General features: G+C 42.8%; 1 protein-coding gene across 1 annotated transcript; it reads right to left on the bottom strand.

Moving 5' to 3' along the window:
* Nucleotides 1–20,039, bottom strand: naglu (N-acetylglucosaminidase, alpha). The gene is made up of 6 exons (XM_055656733.1): nucleotides 19,560–20,039; nucleotides 15,184–15,331; nucleotides 10,100–10,246; nucleotides 4,623–4,708; nucleotides 3,412–3,668; nucleotides 1–3,157 (listed from the first exon to the last, which is right to left on the bottom strand). Exons 1-6 carry the CDS (start codon nucleotides 19,955–19,957, stop codon nucleotides 1,959–1,961), a joined length of 2,235 nt encoding a protein of 744 aa, XP_055512708.1. The 5' UTR covers nucleotides 19,958–20,039; the 3' UTR covers nucleotides 1–1,958.
* Between the last annotated feature and the right edge of the window lie 5,444 nt (nucleotides 20,040–25,483).

Raw genomic sequence — 25,483 nt, 5'->3', positions numbered from 1 at the left:
TCATCATCATAATCATACTTTATTAGCCAAGTATGTTTTGCAACATACGAGGAATTTAATTTGCCATACAGTCACACCAATAAAAAGCACCAAAACACCACAGTGACTCCTCCACATTCATCACTATGATGGAAGGTGAAAAAAGTTCAATCTCTTCCCTTCTTTGTTAATGAATTATAGACTCCATATACCAGACACCTATTAGAGATTTTCAATCATGCAGTATGTCTTATCAAAACCACAAAATATCGCAAGTTTTCCTAAATGGTTGACACAAGTTCATCAAAAACAGAAAAGTTTAATTCTTATGTTTTAGTTGATGGTTGTGACATCAGCTGATCAATATATTTTTAATTTTAAGTACAGTGCAATCTCCATCTATGGTGTTTACAGATGTATTGCAAAATTAATGTTAGCATTGATCTGTTATTGTCACGTATTGAGAGAGTGAAAAACGTTGTTTTACGTACTATCCAGACAGATCATACAAGACATGAGTGCCTGGTATGCCACTCCAGTGTGTCACAGCTAGTGCAAAAAGACATAGGAAATAAAATACTGAATATAGTCTTACAGCCACAAAGAAAGTGCTGATAAAGAAAGTGCAAGCGTAACAACAAATCCAAAGATTGGAAGCGGGTATGATCTTGTCTCCCAAGATTGATGTTTTATTTAATTGTAAATTTAACCATATAACATATATAACCATATAACAATTACAGCACGGAAACAGGCCATCTCGGCCCTACAAGTCCATGCCGAACAATTTTTTTTTTCCCCTTAGTCCCACCTGCCTGCACTCGTACCATAACCCTCCATTCCCTTCTCATCCATATGCCTATCCAATTTATTTTTAAATTATACCAATGAACCTGCCTCCACCACTTCCACTGGGAGCTCATTCCACACCGCCACCACTCTCTGCGTAAAGAAGTTCCCCCTCATATTACCCCTAAACTTCTGTCCCTTAATTCTGAAGTCATGTCCTCTTGTTTGAATCTTCCCTATTCTCAAAGGGAAAAGCTTGTCCACATCAACTCTGTCTATCCCTCTCATCATTTTAAAGACCTCTATCAGGTCCCCCCTTAACCTTCTGCGCTCCAGAGAATAAAGACCTAACTTATTAAACCTACAATTTAGAAGGCAACAACTGTATCCTAAATGTTCTCAAATCTTTACACTGTTTTAGATTTACAAAGACAAATTAATGGATTAGTTGAGCAGATTAAGGCAAATAGATTATACAAACAGGTAAACATTTAGGATCCCTATCCCAGTGCATCTATGCGTGCATAACCATCACCTAGTGAGTGCCAGTGAGAGAAAATGTACCCAATCGATCTGCAAGGGACCTATCCTCCAGTGAGAGTAGGTGTTTGTATCTGCCCTATGTTCTGTATAGTTACATGAGATTTTATGGTTCCAATATTCTCATCATGTCCCTTGTGCTAAACTGTGCCTCATTTATTCCAAGGTTACAGGTAGGCAGCAACAATCCAGCCATGTGGAATGAATTGGTGTTTACGAGAAAATTATTCCGACAATAGCAGCATTCTGGAGGGACCAATTGATTCTGGAAAAGGCCCGGAAATGTGGTGATTGGGAGAGTGCACGCAGGAGGGGGAGAGAGGGAAAGTGCGGGACAAGGAGTGGGGTGAGAGAGAAAGAAAAAGAAACAGACCGCGTGCACATGTTGATATCTAGAGCCATGTTATGGAAATGAACTGGGGTGCTGATTCCAAAATTGTTGTGTTAATTTCACTTATAATGCATATTGTGTACACCATGGCTGTTAAATTTGACTGCTGACATCTAACAGTATATGGAGGTTACACTGCACATCCTGTAGTTATAGGAATAACCAGTATATGATGAAGGCACATTGCAGCTAAGCAAAAAATATAATTCCATTTAAGTTCACCCATACTAAACATTTATGCTCACAATTGGGTTTGTGATTAATTAATTATTTTCATTGCTTGGGGATAATATTTCAAGAACATTTTTTTTGCTATCTCAATGGTATTTCCCAATGGTTTATCTGGATACTTCACTTTGTTTATGGTAAAGTTTTGCTCTACTTTATAGGAAATTTGGTTGAAATGGGCTTGATTGAATGGAACTCTCATTTCAAGACAGATGACCAGTGTTGACACAAAGAGTTCCCACCGTGGGGCATAATAATCATTAATCAAACCACCCCACTGCTTGTTGGCATAATCCAAAAGATTTCCATTTGGTCCCCAAAGAGTAATTTGATTACGAGCATTAAATTCATACAGGTTTGCATCTTTTTCAGTTGCTGCTAAGGATCTAGCTGTTTCTAACCAATGGCCCAATAGAAAGTGCTTGTCACTGGACAAGAGGTCATCAAGATCAGGTAGTAGGTTATGAATTAAGGCATTTCCCAAAGTCTGCAACCCCACAAGGGAATGTTTAAAAAATGCAAGCTTAAGGTCTTCATAAAATTCTGATGTTAGAAGTTGAACTGACTGTCTTGTCACGTCAACAAGGTCATATCTGAAGGTTTCACTGGAGTATAGCTCAGAAGCAGCCATTTGCATATGCTTCCATGCTTCATAAAGATGACTCTTGTTGTACCATAAAGAAGTGTCCAATTTTAAAGAGGGCCTGTGAACTAATGGACTTTTGTTGTGGTCCTGCCGATAGAAAGTATTGTTGTAGACACTTTGAAACAACAGCAACCAGGCTGTTACTGCACCATCATTTTTCTTTCCATACCGTCTTTGTGCATATGACGTAACCCACTTTGAGAGGTTTAAGGGCTCTTTGCACCAGCCAATCTCATTCATTAGCTCATATACAACATCATTTTGTTCAATTCCTTCTGGTGTTATTCCAGTACCCACCATGGTGGAATTCGGAAAAGCCCTTGCTTCAAAAGGACCTCTGTTGATAGTTTCCACCGTTCCATACATTCCAGTGTTGCCACCAAAATTATGCAACATGCACCATATGAAAGGTTGTCCATAGAAGGATTCTGTGAATAAATATGCTGGTCTACTGTCAGCAAATAAATCCAGAATAATCATTCTCCCCAAAGGTACTCCATGCAACAAGGCCTTCACCTGGGCTGGCCGCCAAAATGAAGACTGAAAAAGCCATCCTTGCATCAGCCAAATTGCCGAACGGTCCACTGCGGTAAAATAAATAAATACATTAAAATAGTAGAGATTTAAAATTCTGCTCAGCGACAGTAACGGTTGTGAGAGTCTGCCCTTGCATAGATGTATGTGAAATAGTTACGCCGTTTTAAATTCATAATTTAAAGTTTTAATTCCTTAACTAAATGGTTATTGTTATATAAATAAGAAATTTCATTTGTTGATGGAACCACTGTCAAGGTTGCATATAATATTGTTAACTGAAGAATTTAAGAGTAGATGTTACCTTGTGTCATTGACTTGAAGACTGCATTGCTGATTGAAGATAAATATTTAGGATCTGATGACCTTGGCGTCATTTCATTGAATGTATCTGCACTGTAAACATGGTCAGTGCCAAACTCCTGAATTAGCTCCAACTGAAACATCTTGCCTATTTGTTGAAAGAAGGGCGACTCAGAGTCCAGCAAATACGAGCAAGAATAAGAACAGTTCAAGTGCCCCCAGCTGCTGAGCCTCGTGACGTTTTCTTTAGGAAACAATCTGAAAAACAATGGTTTAAAATTGCTTTTTATTACAAGGAGACTCTGGTGTAATTTCATCTCTCATCACCTAGCTAGTATTTGGAAGAACTAATCATCTTGAATTATATTTCTCCCACTACCATTTCACTGCATTACCACTGAAAAACTGGAAATTAATCTTAAATTAAGAATATACATATGAGAAAGGACAGGTTTCAGCTAGTCGAGGACCTTTGACCCAGTGTTTTTATTCCAAAGCTTTGTCGAAAGATGAAAAATTAGGTGCAGGCCCTCTGGCTAAAGCCAGACAAGATTATCAGATGATCAAGAGGCACTGGAGAGGATGGAAAAAATATTTCTAAAGGTAATATCAGAAATGTCATTGTTTACTTGTCAAGATTGATGAATATTAATGAAAGAGACTGCAGATTCCAGAATCTAGAGCAACAAACAGTCTGCCTGAGGACTCAGCACCGACCCACTGAGTTCCTCCAGCAGATTGTTTGTTGTTTGGTGAATGTGTTCTCTCTCACTCTCCCTCCCTCAAGCAAAGGCATCAGAAGTGATCTGAAGTTTTCAAAAATGTGAAAAAGTTTTAATAGAGTAATATAATGCACAGAAAATGTCAAATGAAAGAAAAGACAACATATTAAATTTAAAACATTTTTTTCTATATTCTTCCTACCCAATCTCTTTGTAGTTCATTTGCCAATCGTAAGACCGTTTTCATATTTTGAAAACATTTTTCGCTATCTCTCCTCATCCTTCTCTGTATTAACTACAGATCTCACAAACTAGCCACAAATATTTAAAATGCCAGGTTAAATCTGGCAATCAGGTTAAATGAACCCCATGGCTGTTGGATATGTGTATCCTTTCTATTGAAACATTGTAATGTAGGGTTTCCAAAAATCAGAAGAAACTATTTTAATTTAGTGAGCATCATTTTCCAAAAGCAGAGAATACAGTGTACCTATTGAAGGCAGCAGGTACAAATCCAGCAAAGGCAGGGAGGACTGGCAACATGCCCAAAGATCTCATCCGTTGAAGAATCTGGTGCTGAGTTTGGGAATAAGTAAATAAAATCAGAGGGCAGAATTCTGCTAGTTAGAAACTCCCTGTAAAATGTTTTTTTTTTACATTTTGCAGGACAATAAACAATCAATTTTTAACCAATACAAGTTACCCTAAAACAACAGGATGGCTCAGAATATATGAAGCAACACCCGTAGTGCAGCTGGTAGAGCTGCTGCCTCACATCGCCAAAGACCCGGGTTTGATCATGACCTCGGGTGCTGCAAGTGTGGAGTTTGCATGCTCTCCCTATGACCTTGTGGGTTTCCTCCCAGTGCTCCGGTTTCCTTCTACATTCCAAAGACGTGCGAGTTTGTATGTTAATTGGCCTCCAAAATTACTCCTGGTGCGTAGGGTGGATGAGAAAGTGGAATAGCAGGGAACTAATAGAATGGATGATCGAAGGTTGGCATGGAGTTGGTGAGTTTCATTTTCCACACTGTAGGTAAAAAACGTCCTCAGTTCAGTTCATTCTTTAGGGAACGGGGGTTTCCCCTCTTTGACTATAGATGAGGCTCTCACCAGGGTCTCCTCTACATCTCGTAGCTTCGCTCTCACTCCCCATTCCCCCACTTGTAACACGGACAGAGTTCCCCTTGTCCTCACCTCCACCCTATCCAACCGTCGCATACAACAGATAATCCTCTGACATTTTCGCCACCCCCAACGGGATCCCACCACTGTCCACATCTTCCCATCTCCTCCCCTTTCCACAGAAATTGTTCCCTCCGTAACTCCCTGGTCAATTCATCCCTTCCCACCCAAGCCACCCCACCTCCCCTGGTACTTTCCCTTGCACCCGCAGGAAATGCTACACTTGTTGCTTTACCTCCCCTCTCGACTCCATCCAAGGACCCAAGCAGTCTTTCCAGGTGAGGCAGAGGTTCACCTGCACCTCCTCCAACCTCATCTATTGCATCCACTGTTCTAGGTGTCAGCTGCTCTACATCGGTGAGACCAAGCGCAGGCTTGGCGATCGCTTCGCCCAACACCTCCGCTCAGTTCGCATTAACCAACCTGATCTCCCGGTGGCTCAGCACTTCAACTCCCCCTCCCATTCTGAATCCGACCTTTCTGTACTGGGCCTCCTCCATGGTCAGATTGAGTCCCACTGCAAATTGGAGGAGCAGCACCTCATATTTCGCTTGGGTATGAACATTGACCTCCAATTTCAGGTAGTCCCTGCTTTCTCCCTCCTTCCCCTGCCCTTCCCAGCTCTCCCACAGCCTACTGTCTCTGCCTCTTCCTTTCTTCTTCCCGCCCCCCCCCACATCAGTCTGAAGAAGGGTCTCAACCCCAAATGTCACCTATTCCTTCGCTCCATAGATGCTGCCTCACCCGCTGAGTTGCTCCAGCATGTTTGTCTCCAGCATGTTTGTCTACCTCAGTTCAGTTTGAAGATTTATCCATTCCCATTGTAATTTACAATATACTTCATTTATTTTTGGTTTAGGGCATCAACAAAACAGATTGTAAGAAGGAGCTAAATAAATTGAGAAATCTATTAAATTTATAAGCCTATTGTAAAATATTTCTGATCTTCTTTTTCATATCATCGTGAAGGCGCTGTTGTGAAGATTGTTAATACAAATATAACATGCTTCAGCATTGCACAAGTTGAGAAACAACCCATCAGGATTAGTTAAGTTTAAACAATGCTTACAGTAAGGATGGTGCCCTAACAGGATCATGTTTAAAATGCAGGCTGTTTGATTGTGGTGTTATGCTAAAAGCCAACAGACAGCCAGGACAATACAAATAGGAACATGCCAACAAAATATCAATCTTCAAACAAAAATATATGAGGGGCAAAATACTCTTCAAGACAAAGAGAAAACATGAGAGACTGCAACGTTTGAAAACAATGGACATCTGTATTGGAATACAAGATCATCAGTATGAAGATTCTTGTATGGGGATCCAAGAGTGATTCAGTATCAGGCAAGAGTAACATGAATGATGTGGAATAGCTCAAATCTGGAAAATAAACTGTTTAATGAATAAAACTATGTCTTTTGTAAATAACTAGGAGTATGATAACCAAGGAGAATGTGGCTAGGTTCAGCTCCAATTCAATAATTAAGTTTGCTGATGACACTGTGGTGGTGGGCCTGATCTCAGACAATGATGAGAAGGCCTACCGGGAGGAGGTGGCTGATCTAGCACTCTGGTGCCAGGAGAACAGCCTCCTCTTGAACATCAAAAAAACGAAGGAGCTGATCATGGACTTTAGGAGGGCACATCATCCGAGGACCTACACTCCATTGAGTATAAATGGGGATCCTGTGGATAGGGTGAACTGTTTTAAATATCTGGGAGTCCACATCTCTGAGGATATGACATGGTCATCACACGCCTCAGCACTGGTGAGTAAGGCAAGGCAGCGTCTTTACCACCTCAGGCAATTGAGGAAATTCAGAGTGTCTCCGAGGATCCTACAGTGCTTCTACGCAGCGGCGGTGGAAAGCATCTTGTCCGGGAACATTACCATCTGGTTCGGGAATTGCTCTGCCAAGGACAAGAAGGCTATGCAGAGAGTAGTGCGTTCGGCCGAACGCACTATGGGAACTTCACTCACCCCCCTGCAGGAACTATACAACAGGAGGTGCAACTCCAGAGCAAACAAAATCATGAGAGACCTCTTCCACCCCTGCAACGGACTGTTCCAGCCGCTACGGTCAGGCAAACGCCTCCGTTGCCATGCAGTGAGAACGGAGAGGTTGAGAAGGAGTTTCTTCCCAGAGGCAATTCGGACTGTAAACGCCTTTCTCACCAGGGACTAACTCTACAGAACGTTTTTCCTTCTATTATTTATTATGTAAAAGAATATGTGTGTTATGATTGTGTTTATAATTTGTTTGGTTGTTTTGTTGTTTGTCTTTTGCACAAAAGTCCGCGAGCATTGCCACTTTCATTTCACTGCACATCTCGCATGTGTATGTGACAAATAAACTTGACTTGACTTGACTTGGTTGGCATTTAAGATCAAAGAGAAAAGGCATGTTAAAGTACAGGATCAGGCAGAGTGCAATCAGAAGGAAGGGAACCTCCAGCGAAATAATAGAAGCCGCCATGAAACAAACTGCAACTATCGAGTTCATGAACTGCCCCCGTCTTGGATGCAACATAAATCAATGGTGCTTGGAACCAATATACCTGTAGCTGCCATGATTTGTTGTTGAAATTGTATTATAATTGATCAGCTGGAAAATTAGGCAGGGCAAAGGCAGATGGAACTTATTTCCAATAAGTATTATATGATGCAGTTTGTGGCGGGGAGAGAGAGGGGTGTCTATTAAAGGTAGGATACCCACAGGTAGACAAGGCAGTGAAGGTGCTACCTGATTTCACTAGGGCACCAAGTACAAGAGCAGGAAGGTGTTGATATAGCTTTATAAAACACTGAGGCCACAGTTGGAATATAGTGCGCCGCTCTGGTCCCACACTGTAGGAAATACATGATTGCTATTAAGAGGTTGTAGAGGAGATTCACCAGGATATTGGCTGGGGTGAAATATTTCTTTTATGAGGAAAAACGGGATATGCCAGATTTATTTTCCTGGGAACAGAGAAGGCTGATGGACCCAATACAGGTGTATAGAAGTGTATAGATGGGGTTGGTAGTAAGAAACCTTTCCACGTGGCTACAGTGTCACAGAGCAACAGGGATATATTTAAGCATGTAATGAGAGTTATGGGGATCTGGGAAATAAGTTATTTTTACTTGAAGTTGCAGGTAGTCTCACAACATGTGCTCAGTCCCTTGTTCTACTACCTGTACACCTATGATCATGTGGCTAAGTGCAACAAGTAAAAGTTTTGCAACATTACCACTGTTGTTGGCGGTATCAACAATTTAAAAAGACAGTGCAGGAAAGAGATCAACGTTGCACCATGGGGTCAGAACAACAACCTAGACCTCAACATCAGTAAGATAAAAGAGTTGAATCATTGGGAACTAAGGAAGAGGTGCTCTTCAGCTTCGTTCCCAACATACATAACATCAGCCCGGTCTCTTTTCTTGCAGTGATCAAGAAAACATCAATGCATTTAGTTTCTTAGGTACCTGAAGTGACTGCCTAAACCTGCAGAGTGGTGACCACACCTCAGTCCATCACAGGCTCATCACTTCCTTCCATCCAGTCCATCTTCATAGAGCATTGCATTAGGTAAGCTGAATGTATCATCAATAATGCCAAGTGCAACCTTGGCCATTTACTTTTCTCTTGTCTACCTTCCAGAAGAACCAGGAGCTTGAAAGTCCAGATATCCACTTAAGAACAACTTCTTTCCCACTGCTCCTTAACCAATCAATACCTATCTTTCCGTAGGTGATGCCACATATTCTTACGTCATTCAGTAATGATGTTGTTATTCTTATATATATTTATGCACTACTTCAGATTGCATGACAATCTTTACACCAATCTACTTGTCTGCCCCCATCATTGTATTTATTGTGTAGACACAAAAAGCTGGAATAACTCAGTGGGTCAGACAGCATCTCCAAAGAAAAGGAATAGGTTATGTTTTGGGTCGAGACCCTTCTTCAGAATCAGAATCAGATTTTTATTCGCCAAGAATGTTTTGCAACATACGAGGAATTTCACTGGCCACGTCAGTCATACAATTAAAAGCAACAGATTTGAAAACACATTTTAACATGAACATCCACCACAGTGACTCCTACACACTCCTCACTGTGAAGGAAGGCGAACTAAAGTTCGTCCTTCCTTTTGTCCTTCCTCGGTCGGGGGCCTCGAGCCCTCTGTTGACGGGACGGTCTTGTCTCCCATGGCCGGCAGCGTCTGGCCCCTCCCCCCACATAAAACAAACCGAAGTACATTAAAACAAAATTTTAACAAACACTAAAAATAACAAAAGATGAAAAAACGAACAGACTGCCGGCAGGGCTGCCATCTCCCTGGCGCCCCTGGTTGTCTCTTCTTCAGGGGAGCCAGGGGAAACAATAATTTAATCTGTTTTGCCTTAAAATAAGCTATTATTCTTCGCACTTTCACTTGTTCCACACTGATTATTCAAGCAGGATTACAATTTATAGCGAAGATAGACACAAAATGCTGGAGTAACTCAGCTGAACAGGCAGAAACTCTGGTGACGTTTTGGGTTAAGACCCTTCTCCACTCCAGCATTGTGCGTCTATCTTTGGTTTAAACCAGTATCTGCAGTTCCTTCCTACACCTTGCACTTCATAGTGTTCGCCATACCTTACATAGAGAAAACAACGTGTTTAACTATTGAGTGCTTTCATATGAAACTACTATTGATAGATACATTAGTGTGTGTTGCATGGAAACAGTTGGTACCCTAGAGGTAAAATAAATCAAAAACACATGTTTAAATGCTGATTATTACCTGAAGATTCAACTGATTTGTATTCCAGGAATATGACAATGGCCCTGCCCAGCTGTGCATATTGCCCATACGCTCCCACGCAAGATATGCCGGCCCAACAAAAAAGCTGTCAATTTCTGCCTGAGTGAGTCCAAGTGAAAGGTATACCTAAAATAAAATGGAAAACATATTAGTGCCTGTTCTGAATATAAACCAACTCTGCAGTTACTCGGCAATTGGCTAGGTACTGATAAAAAGGCAGAGGATTTGATGTCCATTATCAGATGCTTTGTCCTGGATGGAGTCAAGTTCTTTTTAACGTTGGAACCAACTAGTATACTGGTGGTCCATCATGCTTCTGATGTGTGGATGGTAGAATGGCTTTTGGGAGTCATTCAGTGCATTACCTGCTTTTATAGCTTTAGTATTCATGTGGTTGATTGAGTAAATTGCCTGGTCCAAGGTGACCCACATCTTCTCCTCAAGACAGCAGCTGGTTTAGAAAATAGCAATGCTATTGAATGTTAGTGCAAAGATCATGTTCTTGGTGGAGATACAAGAGAGTGCAGAGACTGGTAGAATCTGGAGCAACAGACAAAATGGTGGAGGAACTCAGCAGGTTAAACAGCATCTATGGGGGGGGGGGGGGGGGGGGGGGGGGAGGGGGGGGGAGGAAAAGCCAAAATTTTGGGTCAAAACCCTGTATCAGGATGATTCTCTTGGTGGAGACAGTCACTGTCTGCCTCCAGAATTGTACTAACTTTATTTGATGCATTATTTGATGTATATTACAATCCCTGGACATTTTTAAGTCTTAATACTGTGGGAACTGCCTGCTTCAATATCAAAGAAGCAAATGCTCCATAAAGGTCAGGAATCACATGAACAGCTTATGTGTTGGTGTGTGCAGTTCTACAAATGTATTTAGCACACAGCATGGATGTTGCCTGGTACCATAGAGTTTACTACATTCAATGGATTGAACCAAGTTGTAAATAAAATTAGCTGAAGAATGGTGGGGGGAGGTAGGGGGAGGGTAGATGGTGAAATGTTTCATCCACTTGGCACATCCCACTAAAAAAGTTTCAAATGACCATGTATACCTTTGGTGCACATAATCTAAATTTTGACTTTACTAAACGGAGCAAGATTAAGTAAAGCATTTTATGTATATATAAAAAGAGATAACTGTAAGGGAGCAAACAAACAATTTGTATGGAGCCAGAGGAAGTAGACGGCGTCTTAATGAATACTTCTGTGTTCTTCCAAAAAAACATTATAGTTGGAAAACTCGGAGGGAGACAGTGAAATTGAGAGAAAAAGAGGAAATAGTAGATGTTTTAAAAATGGATGTCCCCATACATCTTTCCTTTCTATGTACCCATCAAAGTATCTTTTAAATGCTATTTTAGTACCTGCCTCCTCTACTTCCTCTGGTAGCTCATTCCAGTACAAATCATCTCTACTCTAATAGTCTAAAAATCTTAAACCCTGCCTGGTCCCTGCACCAATGCCAGAGCCATTCATTCACCTGTCCTATCTTCCCATTCGTACCCTCACTAGCATGTGGCATTGGGAGTAATCCAAAGATTACTGTCCTTAGGGTTCTGCTTTTTAATCTGCTGCTTATCTACCTATATTCAATTCACAGGACATCATCACCTTTTCTACCCATGTCATTTGCACCAATGTACATGACTTCCGACTGTTCGCCCTCTCCCTAAAGTATGTTATACAGCCGCCCAGAAATCAGCACTGCCATTCGATATGATCATGGCTGATCATCCAAAATCAGTACCCCGTTCCTGCTTCCTTCCCATATCCCTTGATTCCGTTAGCCCCAAGAGCTAACTCTTGAAACCATCCAATGAATTGGCCTCTACTGCCTGTGGCAGAGAATTCCACAGACTCACAACTCTCTGGGTGAGGGCCTTGGCACCAGGATGACCTTGGCACAAGAATACCATAGTGATACGAGTCCAATCTGTTGCAGAATCTCAAGAGTAATACAGTGTGGAAACAGGCCCTTTGGCCCAACTCGCCACACTGGTCAACAATGTCTCAGCTACACTAGTTCCACTTGCCTGCGCTTGATCCATATCCCTCCAAAGCTGTCCTATCCATGTACCTGTCTAACTATCTTAAACGTTGGGATAGGCTGTCCCCCTAATAAACAAGTCTCCCATTATTGCTCATTTCTAATTTTATCCTAACTCACCGTGCCTCAGAGCTTGGCCTGGCCACGACTGCTGCTGCTCTCCCCTGACTCTACTCTCCCCCCCACCCACCAAATGGTATCCAGAGTTGCATACCTGTTGAGGATATCTGGCTGAGATTTACAAGATCATTAAAAACAGGTGAGGTGCAGGAAGACTGGGGGAAGTAAATGTGCCTCTGTTCACTAAGGCTGTAGGAAAAAGCATGTGAACTACAGGCCAGTGAGCCTCACATATGTGGTTGAACAGTTATTAGAGTATTCTGAGATAAGATACATGTATTTAGATGAGCATGAGCCAAATAGGGATAGTCAGCATGGTTTTGTACATGGGAAGTCATATCTCACAAATCCAATTGAGTTTTTTTGAAGATGTGAACAAAAAGGATGAAGAGGGTAGAGCTGTAGACATCATATATATACAGTGTATTTAGAAAGTATTCAGACCCCTTCACATTTTGTAACATTACAGCCTTATTTTAAAATGGATTAAATTCCTTTTTTTTTTAATCATCAATCTGCACACAATACCCCAGAATGAAGAAAACAGGTGTTTAGAAATGTTTGCAAAATAATTAAGAAATAACTGAATTATCACATTTACATAAGTATTCAGCTCTTTGCTATGCCACTCAAAATTGAGCTTGGGTTCATCCCGTTTCCATTGATTATCTTTGAGATGTTGGATTTGGAGTCCACCAGTGATTAATTAAATTGATTGGACATGATTTGGAAAGGCACACACCAGTCTATATAAGGTCCCACAGTTGACAGTGCATGTCAGAGCAAAAACCAAGCCATGAAGACGAAGGAATTGTCCGTAGACCTCTGAGACAGGATTGTGTTGAGACATAGATCTGGGGAAGGGTATAAAACTATTTCTGCAGCATTGCAATTCCCGAAGAGCACAGTGGCCTCCGTCATTCTTAAATTTGGAACCACCAAGACTCTTCATAGAGCTGGCCGCCCGGCCAAACTGGGCAATCGGGGAGAAGGACCTTGGTCGGGGAGGTGACCAAGAACCCGATGGTCACTCTGACAGAGCTCCAGAGTTCCTCTGTGGAGATGGGAGAACCTTCCAGAAAGACAACTATATCTGCAGCACTTCACCAATCAGGCCTTTATGGTAGAGTGGCCAGATGGAATCACTCCTCAGTAAAAGCCACATGACAGCCCACTTGGAGTTTGCTAAAAGGCATGAGAAAAAAAATTCTCTGGTCTGAAGATACCAAGATTTAACTCTTTGGCCTGAATGCCAAGCGTCATGTCTGGAGAAAACCAAGCACCGCTCATCACCTGGCCAATACCATACCTACGGTGAAGCATGGTGGTGGTAGCATCATGCTATGGGGAGGTTTTTCAGCAGAAAGAACTGGGAGACTAGTCAGGATCGTGGGAAAGTTGAATGGAGCAAATTACAGAGATCCTTGATTAATTCAGATCCTTCTGAAGAAGGGTTTCGGCCCGAAACATTGCCTATTTCCTTCGCTCTACAGATGCTGTCGCACCCGCTCAGTTTCTCCAGCAATTTTGTCTACCATGGCTGATCGAATCCCATTTTCCTGCCTTGTCCTCAATTCTAATCAAGAATTTGTCTGTCTCTGCCATAAAAATATCCACTGACTTGATCTCCACGGCACTCTGTGGCAATGAGTTCCACAGATTAACTACCCTCCGACTAAAGAAGTTCCTCCTCACCTCCTTTCTAAAAGAGCGGCCTTTAATACTGAGGCTATGACTGGTCTTAGACTCTCAGCAGCGGAAACATTCTTTTCACATCCACTATCTGTGCCTTTCATTATTCTGTAAGTTTCAATGAGGATATCCCCTCAATCTTCTAAACTCCAGTGAGTAGAGGCCCAGTGCTGTCAAACGCTCATCATATGCTAACCCACTCATTCCTGGAATCATTATTGCAAACCTCCTCTGGACCCTCTCCAGAGCCAGCACATCCTTCCTCAGATATGGGGCTCAAATTTGCTCACAGTACTCGAAATGCGGCCTGACCAGTACCTTATAGAGCCTCAGCATTACATCTCTGGCCCATAAGAGATACGTTATTATAAGTCATGACAGTAGGGAGAATGGTACAACTTGATAAACATTGGTTAGGCGATATATCTGCAGCACTGTGGTCACCACACTTAGAACGGATATTAAGTCATATAGCACGGAAACAAGCCCTCTGGGCCAACTTGACATTCTGCCGAGAATGGAGCGAATAGATGCTAGAGACAGATCTTTTGTGGCCAGAAACGAGAAAAGGCAAGCAGAGACAATACACGCCTAATGATACAGATGTAATCCTTGTGCCAGGAAATCTGTGTACATAAATCATTTTAAATGACAGCACATATTGAGAGTGGTTGGTTACATATCCAAGATAAGCAAAGAGCAGAGGTGTTATGTTGAACCCTCATTAAATGTTAGTTGCAGCAGAACTAGAGTACCGTGTACAAGATTTATTGTACTGTTCCAGGATTGAGGCTTTTCAGGCACAAGGCCACAATGGAGCAGCCGGGGTTGATCCCCTTTCAGATTTACAGTGTACTCTTGCAGATTTTATAATTACAATATCACAATGGGATTAGATATGTAAAATGTATACATTAGCAGATGGTTCAACACTAAGGAATATAAATGAGTGAATTACATTCCATGGAGGGGGTATGCACAAGAAAACTGCTCTTTACAATCAAGAGCTCATTGCTTCCAAGAATGAGGTTCATAGTCAGAGATTTCAAAAGACATGCATTTAGCAAAAAATCTGATAGGATGAATGCACTTTGGAGAAAAGAATTTATCGTTACACTGATTTCAACAGTAATCTGAATTTCTAAATTAATTTAAAACTAGAAATTACACACTTAAAACTGCAGAAATGCCTTACCCGTTGCCATATGGCTTCTTGACCAGTAAATGCCAAGGCTAGATTAATGCCACTTAATGCCATCCAGTCAATCTCTTTCTCCCATCGCTCCCAATTCCACCAAACAAATGAATAGCTGTATACACAAACATTCTGATAATAACGGAACCTAAAACATAATCATAAAAAAAATTCCAGACAATGGATTAATTTTCAAATATTCAGACTTAAATATTTGTAGGATATTTATTAAAGTAACTGAAATACACATAGATACCGTGTTCTCTCTCCTGCATTGTTTATTTAAAACAGTGGTTGATAACTGGAAAGCACTGGTTTAGGTGGCGGTGGAATCAGAGACAATCATTACATTTAATAATGACCCCTTCTAATTATACATTTAATGTATTATTTTGGGGTAAATCATGTGGTCAAACACAATGTAAGCGATGCACATTCTAAATTTAATAATTCACAACTCATACATGTCAGTAAGTCCACAATGTCACTCTACCACTCAAGTTCATAAAGATTCATAGTTATACAGCTGAGGTTTGGGAAGATTCAGCATGTCACCGAATACTCTTATCAAATTTCTATAAGTGTACAGTGGAAAGTGTAGAGACCGGATATTCAAATGCTCAAGAACGGAGTCCACACAAAGTGGTGCACACTGCGCAGTCCATTAAAGATATTAAGCTCCCAACCAAAGGGATCTACAGGAAGAGCTGCCTCAAGAAGGTAACGACTATCAAAGACCCTCACCACCCTGGCCTCTCTCTCATAGAAATTAGGTGCAGGAGTAGGCCATTCGGCCCTTCGAGCCTGCACCGCCATTCAATGTGATCATGGCAATATGATCATCTTGCTGCTGCCAACAGGAAGGTGGTACAGGAGCCCGAGGATGAACTCCAGTATCAACTATCGGTCTCTTGAATCATTCTGTATAATTCTACCTTAGCACCAGAATATACTTGCATTATGAAGTTTAGTCACATGTATCGAGGTACAGTGGAAAGACAGTACATGATTGCAATCAAGCCATTCAGTGTAAATACAATAGTCAAAATTCAGTTAAAATACAATACGGGAATAATATTTAGTGCAAGATAAGTTCAGTAATGTCCGATCAAAAATAGTCTGAGGGTCTCCAATGAGGTAGATAGTAGACTATGAAGCTTGCACTATGAAGCATGCATACTGCATACAAACAGCAGAGATTACAATTAAATCTGACTTTGGAACTAAGACTGCTGCTCTACATGCTGTGCTCCTGGACTAGTCCAGTCAAAGGCATACATTTAAAGTGAGATAGAAACTGTGAATGGAATTTGAATATTTTTTTCCCTCTCCCAGTGGTGTTCATAGTCAGAGATTTAAAAAGACATGCACTTGGCGAAAAATCTGATTGGATGAATGCACTTTGGAGAAAATAATTTAGTTACACAAATTTCAACAGTAATCCGAATTTCTAAATTAGTTTACAACTAGAAATCTATCTAAATACTTTTAAAACTGTGTGTGTGTGTGGGTGTAGGTGTATGTCATTTTGATTTTGCCTTTGATTCGTTGCTCCGCAAAAACCAGATGCAAAAACGCCGATATTTTTACCATTTCACTAGCGATTTTACTTTTACATTCACAAATCCACTCCTCATTAAATGTAGTCATTTTTCTGTACACATTTTTAATAAAATCTTTCTTCCCCCCCCCCCACCCCAGTCATTTTTTTGCCTCCCGTTGGCCACCTTCTTGTGTCCCGCATGACCATAACGGCTGCTGCCGCCCGGCTCTCCCCGTGAATCTTTGAATAAGAATAAAGTCTTAGAATAAAGGGGAGGTCATTTAAGACTGAGGTGAGAAAAAATGTTTTCACCCAGAGAGTTGTGAATTTATGGAATTCCCTGCCACAGAGGGCAGTGGAGGCCAAATCACTGGATGGATTTGAGAGAGTTAGATAGATTTCTAGGGGCTAGTGGAGTCAAGGGATATGGGGAGAAGGCAGGCACGGGTTATTAATAGGGGACGATCAGCCATGATCACAATGAATGGCGGTGCTGGCTCGATGTGTTTCTATGTGATGCACGGAGCAGCTCAATCCATCTGGAGGACATGGCAGCTTCCGGCATAAACTGTTAACACACGAAACATGTACTTTCTTACCTGTTAGAAACCGCAGAAAATGGTAAATGTTTGCGCTGTAAATAATTGTGGAGAGCGACTGAGCCCTCTGAATTAAATGCTCTAGTATCTTTGCTCTGAACCCGAGCACCAAGATGTAAACGGCCGCAGTAGCGCATCCCTCTGGCCAGCCCCCACTCTCCCCCCATGGCCACCCTCCGCCCACTCTCCCCCTGTGCGGCTGCACTGTCACGAGCTGTGGGTCGGCAGCGCCCACACATGGGACCGGGTTGAACGGGGCCACGGCTCCTAGAAAGGTTCCCGTCATCTGCAGCAGAGTTGGGGACAGTTTGGTCCCTCCGCCCAGCCAGAGTCACTGATCCCCCCCCCCCCCCCCCCCCCCTCCCCCTCCGGCCGCAGGGATAGACAGCCCGGGGTCTGCGAGTGTGGAATTAGTCACTGTGGAGTCCAGATGCGGGGACAGAAGACGGGCCCGCTACACTAGAATCCATGGTAAGTACTTAACTGCAGTTCACTACGTGTACTCCAGTTGGCGTTGCATGGCAACAGTACAGGTACTGCCGTGCAACCTCCCTATTATGCTTGTACTTGTACTACATCCCAAAGGCACAAGTACTAACTCTGCACCAGGATCTAATCTAATCTAAATCTAAGTTTTACTAACCTTCGCAGTACCGTTAAGCTGGACACAAGGAACAACAGACAATAGGTGGAGTAGGCCATTCGGCCCTTCGAGCCAGCACCGCCATTCAATGTGATCATGGATCATGGAGTGGTGAATCTCTGGAACTCTCTGCCACAGAGGGTAGTTGAGGCCAGTTCATTGGCTATATTTAAGAGGGAGTTAGATGTGGCCCTTGTGGCTAGACGGATCAGGGGGTATGGAGAGAAGGCAGGTACGGGATACTGAGTTGGATTATCAGCCATGATCATATTGAATGGCAGTGCAGGCTCAAAGGGCCGAATGGCCTACTCCTGCACCTATTTTCTATGTTTCTATGGCTGATAATCAAGGAACCATAGATGCCGGTTTTCAAAAGCAAAGACACAACGTGATGGAGGAGTCAGGGGGTTCGGCAGCATCTGTGGAGGGAATAGACAGGCAATGTTTCGGGTCGGGAGATGCTGGGTGAGTGCAGCACCTCATGTTTTAGCGATGTTACAATACTCACCTTCTGCGGCACTGCAGTTCTGCCACTGGCCGTGTGTGCGACTTTGGCGCCTATAAAATGCCGTTTTCTCCAGCCTGTCGGAGTTGAACTTTCTCAGGCTGTTTAGCTGCTGCAGAAAAATCGTTCCGACTTGCTTCTTAGGATGACTTTAATCCAAATTTCATTGGCGAAAATGTGATTTTGGCCCCATACGAACCGGCAGTGTTTTTCTTGCCGATATGGGGTTCAAATTCACTGCAACCGCAATGTTCCAATCGATCGCGTTCCACAAAAACCCACTCGCAAGATGATTAAAATGCCCATTAATTTACGGGAATTAAACATTAAATTTCTTCCATTTTGCCTATAAATTTATGACAATGAGGTTTATTGTGAATTCTCGTGTGAATGTTATTTGGACACTTAGGCTATTTAAAAATGTTAACCTTTTCTTAAGAAATGGATAGGTGTTTAGATCTAGTAATTGAATTTTGTAATTAGCTACAATTAGGTAACTAACTAATTATATGCTTTAATTTCAGGTCATCCAAGTAAGATTGTTTCACAAAAATGCTGGCGAAACTCAGCGGGTGCAGCAGCATCTATGGAGCGAAGGAAATGGGTAACGTTACCTATTTCCTTCGCTCCATAGATGCTGCTGCACCCGCTAAGTTTCTCCAGCATTTTTGTGTACCTTCGATTTTCCAACATCTGGGAACAAGATTGATTCATATTTGTTTCAGAATGCTTCAATCGATAATAACTGAAAATTTCATAAATTTTTATGAAAGTTATGGGCTTTTGACTGTCCTCGATCACAGCTTTTGAGTTAAGTCAATGTAAAAGCAATAGGGAACAAGATGCTAATTTAAGCATGAAAATGACCATAACTTTTTTAATACTGAAGATATGAACGTGAATTAGGTGTCTAATTAAGCTTAATTTTTGTCCTTTATCTGATGGGATAAATTGCAGACTTGATTTTTTTAATCTCAAAATATTGTAACATTGCTACGTTTCACTGTAGATGACAGCGCCTGCAGGTCGTGGCATGTGCGGGGTGGAAGACAAGCGGCCGCGCCCCGGGCCTGGAGGTGGCGTTACCTGTTGGGCGCCGTGACCCACAGGGGCCCGGGCAGACGAGGCAGCGGCGTCGGGAGGTCGAGCTGCCGCCCGGACCACGACACATGGCAGCCGCAGAAGTCGCGCAGGTACGAATAGAGGCCGCTGGCCGCCGCCACACCGCTGCTGCCCAGCACCGACACCCGCCCGTCGGGCAGCGAACGCAACTCGAACGTCTCGGCCTCGGCCCGCGGCTTCTTTACCGTCAGCACGAAATCACCGGCTCGGGATCCAAGCAGCCGACGGCACAGCTCCTGCACCGCCTCCGTCTGCTCCTCGTCGCTCGCGGCCGGCCGCAGGTGCGCCAGAGTCGGGAAGCGAATCTCAGCCGAGGCCGCGGTGACGATGAGGAGCAAAAGCTGTAGGCCGCAAGGCGCCATGACAGCTGACCTTTTAACCAATCACAGCGCCCGGTGGTCCGGCCAATCACCGCTCCAGGTAGTTCGGCCAATCACCGCTCCAGGTAGTTCGGCCAATCACCGCTCCAGGTAGTTCGGCCAATCACCGCTCCAGGTAGTTCGGCCAATCACCGCTCGAGGCAGTTCGGCCAATGACAGCACAAGGTAAATCGGCCAATCACAGCGCTAGGTAGATCGACCAATCACAGCTCTAAGTAGATTGACCAATCACAGCGCTAGGTAGATCAACCAATCACCGCGCCAGGTGGATCAGCCAATCACAGCCCTGTTATACGCTGTCCACTTCCTGTTATTTCCCGCCATGTCTACCTTGTGGGTAGAATAGCGGTGCTGGCTCGAAGGGCCGAATGGTCTACTCCTGCACCTATTGTCTATAGCCTTGCGACCAGGTCGCCAGCGTGCACCAGGACTGGCTGCAGTGCCCAGGTCGCGAAAACGAATTGAAAAAAAATACGCCGACCCCTGTCAGATATTGGCTCCGCTTGTCATTTAGGGTGCACGCCACTGGGTGGAAGTGTTGGCCACACATTGCAATTACCTGTAATTACAGCAGTAGGCCATTAGGTGGGAGTGTCGGACAGAAATTGGAATTGCCTGTAATTAGAGGAATTGATTCCTTCATAAAGCGAAAGTAGATGCAACCCATAGTCAATGTTGGGAAAACACTGGGATGTGTGAGGAATGCCATCAGCCGGAAACAGTTCAGCATGCTCTAGTTGCATGTAGAAGATGTGCAACAGAAAGAAGAGTTTTGATCAGAATTTTGAAGAGAAATGAAGAAAATTGGAATGACAGATATATCAGAAAAGAACATTCTAGAGTATGGAGGGGAAGGAAAAGGAGTAAATGTGTTGTTTGATTTCTTGAGGGCCTCTGGCCTTATAAAAAGGATATAAAGTAAAGACATGAGGACTGCGGAGTGAAGCCAGAAGGTGGCAGCAATGCAACATTGTGGATGCCGGCTGCCGTAAAACTCCAAAGAAGAAGAAGAAGAAGAAGAACCCATAGTCAAGCTTTTCGTTTGTGGGGAATGACTGGTGGATGTTCTTCAACACCTGATGCCCAACTGTGGGGATCCAATAAGCTCAACTATGGCCCTTATTTATTTGTGTTTGTTACAGGAAGCTGTCAGAGCAATGTAGCAATGTTTCAAAATTTTGAGATTTTAAAAATCAAGTCTAATTTATCCCATCAGATAAAGCATAAATGAAGTTTAATTTGACACCTAATTCACTTTCATATCTTCAGTATTAAAAAGGTTATGGCCATTTTCATACTCGGAAATTAGCATCTTGTTCCCTATTGATTTTCCATTGACTTAACACAAAAGCTGTGATCGAGGACAGTCAAATGAGCATAACTTTCTTAAACATTAAGAGAACTGAAAGAATTTTTCAGTTATTATAGATTGAAGCATTCTGAAACAAATATGAAACAATCTTACTTAGATGACTTGAAATTAAAGCATATAATTAGTTAGTTACCTAATTGTAACTAATTACAAAATTCAATTACTAGATCTAAACATCTATCAATTTCTTAAGAATAGATTAACATTTTTAACTAGCCTAAGTGTCCAAATAACATTCACACAAGAACTCACAATATAACATAATGTTTAAATCTCATTGTCACAGATTTATAGGCCAAATGGAAGGAATTTAATGTTTAATACCTGTAAATTAATGGCCTTTTAAATCAACTTGCGAGTGGGTTTTTCTGGAATGTGATCATTTGGAACGTTGCTGTTTGCGGTGATTTAGTCCCCATTTCGGCATGAAAAACATTGCCGGTTCATATGGGGTCTAAGTCACCATTTCGCAACTTAAAATGTGAACTAAAGGCATCTTAAGGACCACTTTTATACATAAAATAAACAGCTTTCGCTTACCTGTCCACTACCTGACACCCGTCCCCGTTGTCGGCGTTGACGGCTTTAGAAGCTGATTTTTAAATGACTCCAGCGTTGAACTAGTCGGGCGATTAAAAAAAGAGTACACAGAACGCCCGTCGGAACGATTCTTCAGCAAAAGCTTGCACTCCAACCAAATATAATCCAGGACAAGGTAAGAAAAAAACGCGTTTTAACCCCGCCCCCCTCCCCCTCAAAGGCGCCAAAATCGCGCACACGACCAGTGGCAGAATTGCAGCGCTGCTGAAGGTAAGTGTTGTAACATACCTATGCAATGGACTATGTACAGCAGTGGTTCCCAACGTGGGGTGTACGCCCCACGGGGGCAATTTGATTTTTAAGGGGGGCAATTGAGCTGGGTCCAAATTTTCGATTTTTATTTTTGTTCTTTTGAAGCTTGTTTAAACCAAGGTATTGGCGTTTTAAGCTTCTTCAGCTGAAACGGAGTTCACTTTTTAAATGATAAGAATTATATGTCACCACATGGGGGGGGGGGGGGGGGGGTGCATCAGGATTTTAGAGGTGATTAGGTGGTGCATGGCCAAAATAAGGTGGGGAACCACTGATGTACAGTGTACAGTGGCGGCACCTAACGACAGTGGCTCGACTACAGTCGTCTGTCTTTTTTTATTTTTGTCTTGTTAAATGTATGTCTTGAGTTAGTTTTTATTTATTTTTTTTTAGCTGTGTATATGTGGGGGGTGGTGGGGGGGCTGTGGGGGAAACCGTTTTAAATCTCTTCCCTGTGCAGGGACCCGACTATTCCCTGTCGGGTCTCGGATGTCGTTGGGCCTAACATCGTGGAGCCGGCGGCGACCTCCGGCCGGGACTAACCCGAGGGCTCCAGTTGCAGAGCCTGCGGAACTGACATCGCGGAGCTGGCCAACTTCGGAGCGGGAAGAGCTGTGGTGGCGCGCGGCTGCGACCCGACTTTGTAGTTCGGAGGCACCGGCCACAGACCCGGTGGACGGGAACATCGGGAGCTCGCAGGTCCCTGGTGGGAGACCGTTTTTCCGAGCTCCGCAACGGCGACTTCTCCCGCTGGAATCGCGGGTTTAAGGACATGGAGCCGGGGCCTAACATCGCCCGGCGTGGCTTAAACAGCCTCAGGCCTTACCATCGCCCGCCGGGGGCTTTAACATCGGAGCCCCAGTTCGCCTCGACACTGCAGTTGGACTGCTGGACCACGGGAGAAGGAACAAAGGGAAGAGATAAAGACTTTGCCTTCCATCACAGTGAGGAGATGTTGGAGACTCACTGTGATGGATGTTTATGTAAAACTGTGTTAAGTGTGGGTCTTGGATTGTTTTGTAATGTAAAAAACTGTAGAAATGATATTTCATTCAAACCTAGGTTTGAATGACAATAAATTGCATTCATTCTATTCTACTATGTTGTGTCTCTTTCAGGAGGAGACAACATCTGGTGAAAAGCCATCAAGGGGATATTGAGCAACAGGTGAGGTGAGAGAATGTGGTGCTGCATCCTTTATCCTCATGAATTTGAATCTCCCAGCATAGCTGCCTTGCCTTGTGTTCTAGATTTACCTCTGAACATCATTCCACCACTCCACACTTCACTCAGACCAACTTCAGAACATCCTCGAGAGGGAAGGGGAGCATGTAGGCACAAATGACGTGGGTAAGAAGAGGGAGGAGGTTCTGCAACATGATACAGAGTTAGGTAGGAGGTTGAAAAGCAGGACTTCAAGGGTGGTTATCTCTGGGTTGCTTCCAGTACCTCGCGCTAGTGAGGGTAGCAACAGGGAGATAGGGGATCTGAATGTGTGGCTGAGGCGTTGGCAGAGGGGGTAGGGATTTAGATTTCTAGATCACTGGAATCTCTTCTGGGACGGGTGACATGTACAAAAGGGACGGGTTACACCTTAATTGGAAGGGGACTGACATTCTGGCAGGCAGGTTTGCTAGTGCTACGCCTATCCATGCAGCTAATGGGAAAGGGTGCAGGAAAGGTCACGTTAAACTAACAGGGCAGGGGAATGGGAACCAATGCAAGGAGACAGATGTAGAAGGTAGATAAGGAACACTAACCTGAAAGCTTTGTGCCTTAATGCGAGGAGCATTCAAAATAAGGTGGATGAATTTGAATGCACAGTTAGTAGCTAAGGGTTATGATATAGTTGGAATTACGGAGTCATGATTCCAAGATGACCAAGGCTGGGAGCTAAATATGCAGGGGTATTCAATATTTATTTGTGTGTGTATATATTTATATTATGGTATATGGACACACTTATCTGTTTTGTAGTAAATGCCTACTATGTTCTGTGTGCTGAAGCTAAGCAAGAATTTCATTGTCCTATACAGGGACACATGACAATAAACTCACTTGAACTTGAACTTGAATATTCAGGAAGGACAGACAGAAGGAGGAGGATTTCCTGGAATGTATACGGGATGGGTTTTTAAACCAATATGTAGAAGAACCGACTAGAGTGCATGTTATCCTAGACTGGCTATTGTGTAATGAGGAAGAATTAGTTAGTGATCTTGTTGTGCAAAGCCCCTTGGGCAACAGTGACCATAATATGGTGGAATTCTGCATTAGGATGGAGAGTGACGGTTAATTCAGACAAGTTTCCTAAACTTAAAGAAAGGAGACTTTGATGGTATGAGACGGGAATTGGCTAGGATAGTCCGGCAAATTATACTTAAAGGGTTGACGGTGGACATACAATGGCAAAGATTTAAAGACCGCATGGATAAAACTGGGAAGGCGCCTCAACCGTGGCTGACAAGGGAAGTCACAAATCCAAGGAAGAGACATATAATATCCAGAAGAAGTGGATGTAACAAGTAGAACTCGAGGACTGGGAGAAATTTTGAACTCAACAGAGGAGGACAAAAGTGTTAATTAAGGGGGAAGAAAGAGCATGAAAGAAAGTTTGCGGGGAATATAAAAACTGACTGTAAATTTTTATTTAGGTATGTAAAAAGGAAAAGATTAGTGAAGACAAATATAGGTCCTTTACAGTCAGAGACAGGTGAATTTATAATGGGAAACAAGGAAATGGCAGAACGAGTTAAACAAGTAGTTTGGTTCTGTCTTCACATAGGAAGACACAAATAATCTCCAGGAAATACTAGGGGATCAAGGATCTAGTGGGAGGGAGGAACTGAAGGGAATCCACATTAGTCAGAAAATGGTGTTGGGTAAACTGTTGGGACTGAAGGCAGATAAATCCCCAGGGCCTGATGGTCTGCATGCCAGAGTACTCAAGGAGGTGGCCTGAGAAATCGGGGATGCATTGGTAATCATTTTCCAATTTTCTCGCGACTCTGGATCAGTTCCTGTGGTCTGGAGGGTTGCCAATACAACTCCACTTTTTAAGAAAAGAGGGAGAGAGAAAATGGGGAATTATAGACCATAAACACATCATCTCATAAACAGATCATATATGTTGATTATTTTATTTATTATTGTCTTTTACCTACAAATGTTACTTAAATCTAATATTATCTTATTTTTATCCTTGTAATATCATTGCTGAGATGACCTTTTGTGTTGTCAAACACATTTCATTGTACCGTTGACCCTGTGTTAACCTACATATG

This window comes from Leucoraja erinacea, chromosome 27 (genome assembly GCF_028641065.1).
Source record: "Leucoraja erinacea ecotype New England chromosome 27, Leri_hhj_1, whole genome shotgun sequence".
NCBI classification, from domain to species: domain Eukaryota; kingdom Metazoa; phylum Chordata; class Chondrichthyes; order Rajiformes; family Rajidae; genus Leucoraja; species Leucoraja erinaceus.
This window is presented reverse-complemented; position numbering and strand designations above follow the sequence as displayed.